Below are 9,576 nucleotides of genomic sequence, written 5' to 3'. Positions count from 1 at the left end.
TCCGCCCTCCTGATGAACTCTACGGGCCACCAAGGTGCTGAGAGGCACCTCCGCTGATGTCTCCGGGGCTATAATTCTTATTTTTTATCATCACTAAGTGGTCTCCCCACACTCCATTCTTCAGGGTGCTGTGTGCTGCTCTCCTAGCCCCACAGGGGCTCCCCACTGGCTTCGTGATAATAACCGAGCCCTGAAAGGCACTCTGGCTTCGAGGCCTTACTTCCTTCTCCAAGTCTTGTCCCCACACTGCCCTTCTCTAAACCCACGCTTCGACCGAACCAAACCCTTGCCCGTGCCCCCGCCCTGCCACGTTGCTTCGTGGCCCCTTGCTTCCACACCTCTGGCCCCTCCTCCGCAACACTGCCGCCCGTCTCTCCTCCGAGAGCCCTCCCCGCCACCCGTCCCTGCCCCTGCACAATGAGCTCCCCTCTCGGCATTTGTCCCTCTGCTACCAACACCTGCCGTGGTACAACCGTGCTGGTGAAAGTCTCCCCCACTTGACTGGGCCATCCCTGAAGGGAGAGACACAGTCCTTTGTTTTGGGGTCCCCGGTTCCTGGCACAGAGATGCTCTGGGATGTTTATGGAAGGAAATCACCAAGAGACCTGGGTTTGACTTATCATCATTATCACCTTCCCAACCACGTGCCCTTGGCCTTGCTGGGCCTCCATGCTCTCACGTAGCTGCCCCCTGCCAGGTTGGCGGGAAGGAGCCTGACATGAGCCCGTGTCCACAGATGAAGGTGTTTTGGAGACTAATCAATGTACCTGAAAAGGGCCGAAGAAGCAAGGCTGCCTACCCCAGGGACCCTCTGCCCCTCTGCCTCCCTGGGGTGCAGTTGGAGGGAGCTCCCAGCTTCGGGAGATTCCGGGATCCCTTCCCTGCCCCTCCCAGCCCCGCCTGGGCTCCAGGTGTCTATCTCTCCGGCCGGCCGTCTTCTTTCCTGATCCAGGGTTCAAAAGAACGAGTGTGGGAGCCACAGCCAGGCGGAAACAAAAGCCAGCACGCCCCCTCTTGCTGGCCCGGCCGCAGGCCTACAGGGCGCGGCCCGCCTCGCCCTGCTGCGTCCAGGAAGGAGGGCGCTTGGATTGTGGGCATCGCCCCCCAGCAACTCTGAAACCTCAGCTCGGTCGGCAGGGAAGGCCTGCTGGGGGCCAGAGCAGGGGGAGGGGGAAGCCTGCCCCAGTTAGAGCCCGCAGATGCTCTTTGGAAAGCCTTTTCCGACGTCCCCAGCCTTGGGGGCAGGGGTGGTGTAATGATGATAAAACAACATTTGCACAGAGATTTCGTTTACAAAGCACTTTCTCAGGGGTGGGAGGCGCCGGGGTGGCGGGTGGAGCCCGGGCTGCGAGGCCGCGGCCTCCGGTTGGTCTCACCTCCTCCCCACCCCCCCGGCCCAGCACGGGATCGTGTGCGTGGTAAACAAAGCGCTATTCATCCCGCTGTTTCCGAGTCCTCTGGAGTCGGTCCTTTTCCCTCTCTCCCGTGAAGAGGTCACTCTGGCTTGTCACTCAGGCCAGAGGAGGGGCGTCAGGAGTCCCAGACGGAGGGGTGGGCTGGGGCCTGATTGAAGGGAAATGCGGGGGCCGAGGGGGGCTCCCTCCTTCTGCACCGCTCGCCCCGCCCCCAGGCCCTCCGGCTCCCAGGCGCCAGCTCGCGCGAATCCAGAAGACTCAGCGCAGCCTCGCCGGGGCTGGGTTGTGCAACTCTCCTCGCAGCTCACCTGTGGCTGTGTCTTTACATTAAAAGTACGCTCAGGGCACACGGGTTCGTGCCCCGGTCCGGGAAGATCCCACATGCCGCGGAGCGGCTGGGCCCGTGAGCCGTGGCCGCTGAGCCTGCGCGTCCGGAGCCTGTGGTCCGCAACGGGAGAGGCCGCAGCGCTGAGAGGCCCGCGTACCGCAAAAAAAAAAAAAAAAAAAAGAAAAAAAAGTACGAACGCGGGCTTGGTAACGTCTGCATAGGCGTCTTTGAGAACATGTAGAGTTAAGCAGTGTGTGGGGCTTTGTTCATCCTTCCCCAGCAGCGCGCATTGAGAGTGGGACTTAGGTACAGGTGTAGGGGACTGGGGCCCTGGGGCGTCTGCACCTGCATCAGGTAACGCCTGTCTAGCTGTGCCTGGGGAGTAGAGCTCGGCAGTCAGCCGGGGAGATGGGGTTCCGCATCAGAGCCTGGCCCCTTAAGGGCCTCTGATGAGCTATATTAGGCCCATCTGCGGGCGGCTTGAGCAACTTTTAGTAGCCCCAGCAGGAGAGAGAGGATGCAGGAGGTCATTGCAGGGCTGGAGCAGATCACTTTCACCTTTGAGAAGGATGTAGAGATGCAGAAGGGCACTGGACTCCTGCCTTTCCAGGGCATGGACAGTGAGTGAGGACGGGGACCCCGCTGCCCCCCCTGCCCTCTCCCTCCCTCCCCGCCCCCCCCCCCCAGCCTTCTCTGCAGGCCCCTCTGCTTGGCTCCCTGATGGGGCGGCCCCTTCTCTCTGCCGCTCGCCAGGGAGGAGCAGGGGGGCTTGGGCCCGCCATCTGGGAGCCCCAGCTTAGCCCCTCGCTTCTCAGGCCCCCCTCTTACATCCTTTCCAGGACTCCAAAAAAAAAAAAAAATGGGGCTGGCTTCTGGGCAAGCAGACCCAAGAGAGGTAAATTGAAAGAAGTTGGGAAGAAGCCTCCCAAGCTCCCAGGCTGGCCTTGGGCCCTTCCAGCACCTCCGTTTCAGAGTTGGGGGGGCTTAGGTGTGGAGGCTGAAGGCTGGTTCCTGAGGCCGGCAACCCAAGGGCCAGGACTTGAGGACCCCCAGGCCCAAGCCTTGGTGGGTAGAAGGGAGACTTGCTGCTGGAGGGGTGAGGGCCCTTTGACAGCCACAGCCTCTGGAGAAGCTACCCCCCTCCTTTGCCTTCTTCTCCTTCCAGAGTCCAGCTCAGCTGTGTGCAACTTCTTCGCTAAAGGGCTCTGCGAGAAAGGTGGGTCAGCAGGTGGGGCTGGGGCCGGGGGTGGGTGGCAGCGGGGGCTGTCTAGGCCACACGGGGTTCAGCTTGGCCTGGAATAGGGTGTTGGATTTGCACCTGGGGAGGGGAAGGTGGGACGGGGCAAAATTTTAGTCTTATAAAAAGTAGGCAAAGGGCAAGTTGGGGGCTCCGTCCAGAAGCCTACCCTCCCCCACCCCCCTAGCATTTCCCTGATTCACTAGCACTGATTAGGGCGGGCAGGGCTGCCCTGAAGGAGACATTCCCTTCTTTCTGCCTTGCTGGAGGTGGGATTGTTTGTGGGTGTCAGCTGTGTGCTCCCAGGAGGCCTCCGACTTATTTATTTTCCCCCAGCGGGGGGAGTGCTTTCCTTCCCCCTACTCTTGTCCTCCGAATTAATTTGGGACCTGCTCAGACGTTCCATCCAGTTCCTTTCTTTTTTTTTTTTAATAAGTTTATTTTTGGCTGCGCTGGGTCTTCGTTGCTGCACGCAGGTTTTCTCTAGTTGTGGCGAGCGGGGGCTACTCTGTTGCGGTGCGCGGGCGTCTCATTTTGGTGGCTTCTCTTGTTGCGGAGCACGGGCTCTAGGCGCGCGGGCTTCAGTAGTTGTGGCACGCGGGCTCTAGAGCGCAGGCTCAGTAGTTGTGGCGCACGGGCTTAGCTGCTCCGCGGCATGTGGGATCTTCCCTGACCAGGGCTCGAACTCGTGTCCCCTGCATTGGCAGGTGGATTCTTAACCACTGCGCCACCAGGAAGTCCCTGCATCCATTTCTTGTGTCCTAAGAAAGCTCTGGCCACAGTCTCTGAGATGCTACAACAAGCATCCTTATTTCTCCCCCATCCCAACGTGGCTCGACAATATGCTCTTCCGTGGGGACTTCCCTGGCGGTCCAGTGGTTAAGACTCCGAGCTCCCAACGCAGGGGGCGTGGGTTTGATCCCTGGTCGGGGAACTAAGATCCCTCATGCTACGTGGCGTGGCCAAAAGAACAAAACAAAACAGAAAAACTGCTCTTCCAAACCCTTCTCCCCAAAAGCAGCGCTTCAGGGGGTGTGGGGTACCTGACTGAAAAGCAGCGGCTCTCAGCTTTGCTTCTGCCTCCTGAACCACTCACGGGCTCTTCCGATGGAAACCCAGTTGCCCCCAGCAGTCTTGCCTCCAATTTGGGGGTCTCCAGTCCCCCCTAGAGATCCAGGTTAAGAAACTCTGAATGAGTTTAGGACCTGCTTTTGGGATCCAAGTGATTTTGTTCTTGGGAAGCTGGGAGGCCAGGAGGGGCCCAGGCACAGGGGGGACCTGGGGCCATTTTTGCCACATGCCTCGTCCGTGTTTGGGGCAGCCCTGGACGATGGGGTGAGGAGGGAAATGAGCTTGTTGGCCACTCCAGGCTTTGTGAAGCCAGGACTAGTGATGCCTCCTGGGGTCCTGTCTCCTCAGCTTGGTCCATCCAGTCTCTAGAACAGTGGTTCACAGAGAATACCCTCTTGCAAAGAAATAAAACTGTTCTTAGGTCTGGAAGGTCAGACCCAGGCAAGCCAATGGCCAAGGGCTGGAGGGTAAGGCTATTTAAGAAGAACACCTCCCCAGCACCCCACAAATTCTATCGGAGAGGTGGCCAAGCACGAGACGGGTCCTGCTAAGAAACCGAGGGGTGTCCTTCCTGCCGACAGCAAGACCACCTGAGTGAAGATGACAAAGGGTGAAATGTAGCATTTCCAGTTCCTTCTGAATTGTTACCAAGCTGGCTCCTACGTCACCGTGTTAGATCTCTGGAATCAGGAAACAGAACATTTGTTTTTTTTTTTTGCGGTACGCGGGCCTTTCACTGTTGTGGCCTCTCCCGTTGCGGAGCACAGGCTCTAGAGCGCAGGCTCAGTAGTTGTGGCGCACGGGCTTAGTTGCTCCGCGGCATGTGGGATCTTCCCAGACCGGGGTGCGAACCCGCATCCCCTGCATCGGCAGGCGGACTCTCAACCACTGCGCCACCAGGGAAGCCCCATTTGGTTTTTTAAGACGTGAATTCAACAGGTCCTTTATGAGCCTCACTTTGTGCTGGCACCTTGCTAGGATGGGTGGCGGCTCGGGAGACCAGGGCTGGAAACCAGGGCTCTGCTGTCTGGTAGGAGCACCCCGTCAGGCCGGAGGGGAGGGGTGTGGAAGGTGCTGCAGAAGGTGTCCTGACAGCCTGGGGGCTCCCCGGGGTTCGAGAAGGGCCAGGGCACTATGCCAGGCAGAGAGGGCTTTGAAGCTGTGTTTTAAGCCATGTCTGGCCCCCAATTCTAGCGTCCCCCAGGCTCCAGGGGAAGGGGCGGTGGCGCTTCCTTCCAGGGGTGAGCTGGGCTCAGGCTCTAGGTGAGCGGGGACCCCCAGCTGGGTGCTCTGGTGTCCCCAGGGAAGCTGTGCCCCTTCCGGCACGACCGAGGGGAGAAGATGGTGGTGTGTAAGCACTGGCTCCGGGGGCTGTGCAAGAAGGGCGACCAGTGCAAGTTCCTGCACCAGTACGACGTCACCAGGATGCCCGTGTGCTACTTCTACTCCAAGTTCGGTCGGTAATGCCCCTTCCTGGTGCCCGACCCCCACCCCGGAGGGTAGCAGTGGGGGCCGAGGGATGGGATGAAGTCGGGGAGGGGCCCCCAAAGGAGGCCTCGCGTGTCCCAGGTGGGCAGACCAGGCCGCGGGGGCCCTGCTTCTCCAACCCCCTAGAAAAATTGGAACTGTCCTCTGAGCCCTGCTTCACTGCCCCAGCAGGCTCGGGCACACGCAGCCGGTCCCGCCGGGGGAGGGAGAGGGCTGGAATCAAAGGCTGAATTGTTGCCCTCCGTGGTCCACTCCTGGCTAATCACGCACCCAGACGGGCTGTCTGGAAACGAGCCTTGAACAGGCCCTCTCTCAAGCCCCGGGATGGGCTGGGGTGGGTCGGAGCCAGCGTTTCCCAAACAGAAGGCACTTTCACGGTGCTCCAGGTCTCCACAAAGCACCTGCCCCATCGACGCGCACCATCGCCTCCTCTTTCGACCGTCTTGCTATTTTTAACTCCTCTTTTAGAAGAAAACTTTACATCGCTTCGGGAAATGGAAAACTGGCATCACTGATTGGCAATAGAAAGTCCCTGTAAACGGGAGCTCGCGAGCTTCAGAAGTTTGGCCCCTGAAATGACCTTGTGTGGTCAGGTCTGGACCCGCATGTCATCCCCCTCTGACTCAAGTCTTTTGTCATCTGAGGGGCTACGTAGCGGGAAGCCACTGCCGGTTTAAGAACGGGATCTGTGCATGTGTTTCAGGTCTTATCTTGCTCCATAAACTTTTACAGTTCAGTGCTTTTCAGAGCTGGAAGGAGCCTTAAGGATGATCTAGTCTAGTAGTTTTCAAACTGTATTCCGAAGAGGGACTTGGAGGGAGAGCTGGGCCAGCCTCCAGGGACACCTCTGACTGAGGCGGCTTGGCTTTGAAACGTCGGGGGGCTGTGGGCAGCTGTTCCTCATTAGTGTTCATGGGGGGGCATTCCTGGGTATCCAGGAAGAAGGTACCCCACCCCCCAAGGTCAGTAAGAGCTTCTTCCCCCAGGCTCAAATTCTTTTTTTTTTTTTTTTGCGGTATGCGGGCCTCTCACTGCTGTGACCTCTCACGCTGCGGAGCACAGGCTCCGGACGCGCAGGCTCGGCGGCCGTGGCTCACGGGCCCAGCCGCTCCGCGGCATGTGGGATCTTCCTGGACCGGGGCACGAGCCCGTGTCCCCTGCATCGGCAGGCGGACTGTCAACCACTGCGCCGCCAGGGAAGTCCCCAGGCTCAAATTCTGTTTCCTGCCTTCTCCTTGGACTTGAGACCTGGCGGTGGCAATTCATGAGGGTTGCCCGCATGTGTCCCTTGTAAGAAAGGACAAAGTGTATATGAAGCCTGGTCCCCCCTTGGTCGCGTCACCTAAAAAGCTCTTAATTTAAAATGCCACTTTATTCTTTCAAAAACCTTGGTTGGCTTTCTTTTGGGGATTGGGGACGTGCTGGGCATGGATACGGGAATAGAACTAGGTCCGCTCTGCTCTCAAATAATCCCTACTGTGAGGGCGGACGTATACACTGGTGGTTACAATAGGTAACCCGTGTTTTTTGCTCTTGGAGTAAATGAATGAATACCTTTTTCTAATATCAAAGCATAATTACAGTTCTCATTGGAAGTAAATCGTTTTACTTAAAAAATATTGTTGGGGATGGGCTTCCCTGGTGGCGCAGTGGTTGAGAGTCCGCCTGCCGATGCAGGGGACATGGGTTTGTGCCCCGCTCCAGGAAGATCCCACATGCCGCGGAGCGGCTGGGCCCGTGAGCCATGGTCGCGGAGCCTGAAAAAAAAAAAAATTGTTGGGGAGATGTAGGAGTGGGAAAGAGCAGTTGAAAGGAGCTAGGAAGCCCGGGGGCTTTGGTTCTGCTCTGGGATGTGCTCATCCCAAAGGTACCTTGGGCAGGGGGCTCTGACAGGCAGACGGGCGGGTGGGGTGCGGTGCCACCTGCTGGCCGAGAGACCTGGTGTCCTCGTTTGTGAAGTGAGAGAACTGGGTAAGAGTGGGGTTGAAACTCTGGGGAAGGAGCGGTACCCTTGAAGGTTCAGGTGGAACCTTGCTTTGCACAAGCCCAATGTAAAAAATAGATCTCTTTGGAGCTGCTTGGAAACCAGTGGAATTGACACTATGGTGTTCCTTTTGGCTCTGAAAAGCGCTAAGTTGTAGGCTTTGATTAATTAATTAATGTGATGAGGTGATGAATGAGGTGAAAACAGGGCTGAATCTTCCCCCTTGGTTCCTTCAGAGCCCCTGGGTCCCTAAGGGGAAGCTAAGAGTGCTTAGACTCCCTCCCTAACTCCTGTGGTCTATGCAAACAGGGCTGCCTCCTCCTAGGAGCCCGGGGTCTTGGTCTAATACACAGACTAGGTTATGGCACAGTTTTTGCGAAACTACAGGTGTCCCTCTGTGTTGCATTTATCTTAATCCCTGTGCCAGCTTTGAAGCAGTGCTCTGCTCTTCTTGGCATTTCCCCCAGAAAGAACTGTACCCCTTTACTCTGGAAGCCATGTAGGTTTCATCATAGAGATGAAGCTTTAGCCACGTGCATGGCAACACCTTCACGCAGCATCTGTGCCTTCCTGGACCTCAAGCTGCTGGCTCTGGGTCTCCCCTTCCCCATCTCTCCTCGTTCCTTCCTCCCAAGTAGCCTCTAATACCTCCGGATATCTGGCCCTGCCCCAACTCTTGCAGATGTGTGTATTCACACCCAAGTCCCGCTTAGCCAGTATGGTTGCGATCCGCCTTTCTTAGGTTGCAGGAAGGTTTAGAAATATCTTGCTGTCCTCAAAAAGCTGCTGACCACCAGAAGGCAGAGAAGTGGCTTATACGCAAGGGGCAGGGTCAGTCTTGTTCCGGGAGGGCGGAAGTGACTGCAAACACGAACCCGCTTATGCACAAAGAACTCTGGGATTTTCAGGTGACTGCAGCAACAAGGAATGTCCCTTTCTCCATGTGAAGCCGGCCTTCAAGACCCGGGACTGTCCGTGGTATGACCAAGGTTTCTGCAAGGATGGTGAGGCCCTGACAGAAAGGGGGCTCTAGGGGACATGGGGGAGCAGGACTTGGGGGGAGTCTCCAGGCAGGGGAAGGATGCACATTCCTGATGCGGCCTGTGGTCTGCCCCAGGTTGAAATCCCACAGCAGGCCTCTCTGTAGCTCCCCCCAGCCTCCCTGCAGTAGAAACCCTCTGCAGTACATGGTGGGCTTCTTGGAGCAGGCTCACTGCGGTTCAAATCCCAATGGCTTCAGAATGTATTGACTTTGTAACCTTGAACAAATATGAAAAGGGGACCAGCTCCCCTGAGGGCCGTGGGGCCGGGTGGAAGTAGGACCCCTCGGGCAGCCCTGCGCATCGGGTCTGACCCATAGGAGACATTTCTCTGTTCCTTCTCTGTTCCTTCCCATCTGGGTGTCACGTAAATACACTTCACTGTCCCTATCTGGCCAAAGTTCGGAGGCAGGGCCCCCGTTGGAGTCTCCGTGCTCTGAGCACCGCCGTCCTTTCTTTTCCGGTATCTGGGTGTGTTGTTCTTACTGAGCTCCTGGCAGCCCCGGTTCGGGGAGGATTTTAGGGGAGGGAGGCTGAAGGAGGATTAGTAAGATGTGTGATTGGTTGGCCTTTGCTCAGCCAAACCTGCTACAGCTAAATAAATAAAAGCATGTTATAGCCCACATCCATGGACGTCCTCCAAGACAGCGCGTTAGGGACACTTCTGACGCTACTGTTTCAGGCCTGGCCAGCTGACACCTACTCCCACACATTCTGAGGTGCCCTTTCCCATCTCAGTCATGTGGCTAGGAAGTTGGTGCTTCCCCTTGCCGGTAAGCTTCGACATGTGTGTTTCCCCCACTAGCTAAAGATCCTTCTAGCTGTTTTTTCTTTGCCCAGCAGGTCCCCTGTGTAAATATCGCCACGTCCGCAGAATAATGTGTATTAACTACTCAGCTGGCTTCTGCCCTGAGGGACCCAAATGCCAATTTGCACAGTAAGTGTGACTCCCCCGAGTGCTGGGCCCACTCTTTGGCTTCTAGACCTAGATCCTTCTGTACCTTCACTGGCCT

At 57.3% G+C, this 9,576-nt stretch overlaps 1 protein-coding gene across 1 annotated transcript; it reads left to right on the top strand.

Annotated features, from left to right (window-relative positions):
- Positions 1–2,260: 2,260 nt before the first annotated feature.
- Positions 2,261–9,504, top strand: CPSF4L (cleavage and polyadenylation specific factor 4 like). The gene is made up of 5 exons (XM_065897797.1): positions 2,261–2,363; positions 2,909–2,959; positions 5,355–5,507; positions 8,432–8,527; positions 9,407–9,504. The coding sequence occupies exons 1-5, from the start codon at positions 2,261–2,263 to the stop codon at positions 9,502–9,504; spliced, it is 501 nt and encodes a 166-aa protein (XP_065753869.1).
- The last annotated feature ends 72 nt before the right edge of the window (positions 9,505–9,576 follow it).

Source organism: Phocoena phocoena, chromosome 19, assembly GCF_963924675.1.
Source record: "Phocoena phocoena chromosome 19, mPhoPho1.1, whole genome shotgun sequence".
NCBI lineage: Eukaryota > Metazoa > Chordata > Mammalia > Artiodactyla > Phocoenidae > Phocoena > Phocoena phocoena.
The sequence above is the reverse complement of the archived record's forward strand: the minus strand, read 5'-3'. Positions and strand labels throughout refer to the sequence as shown.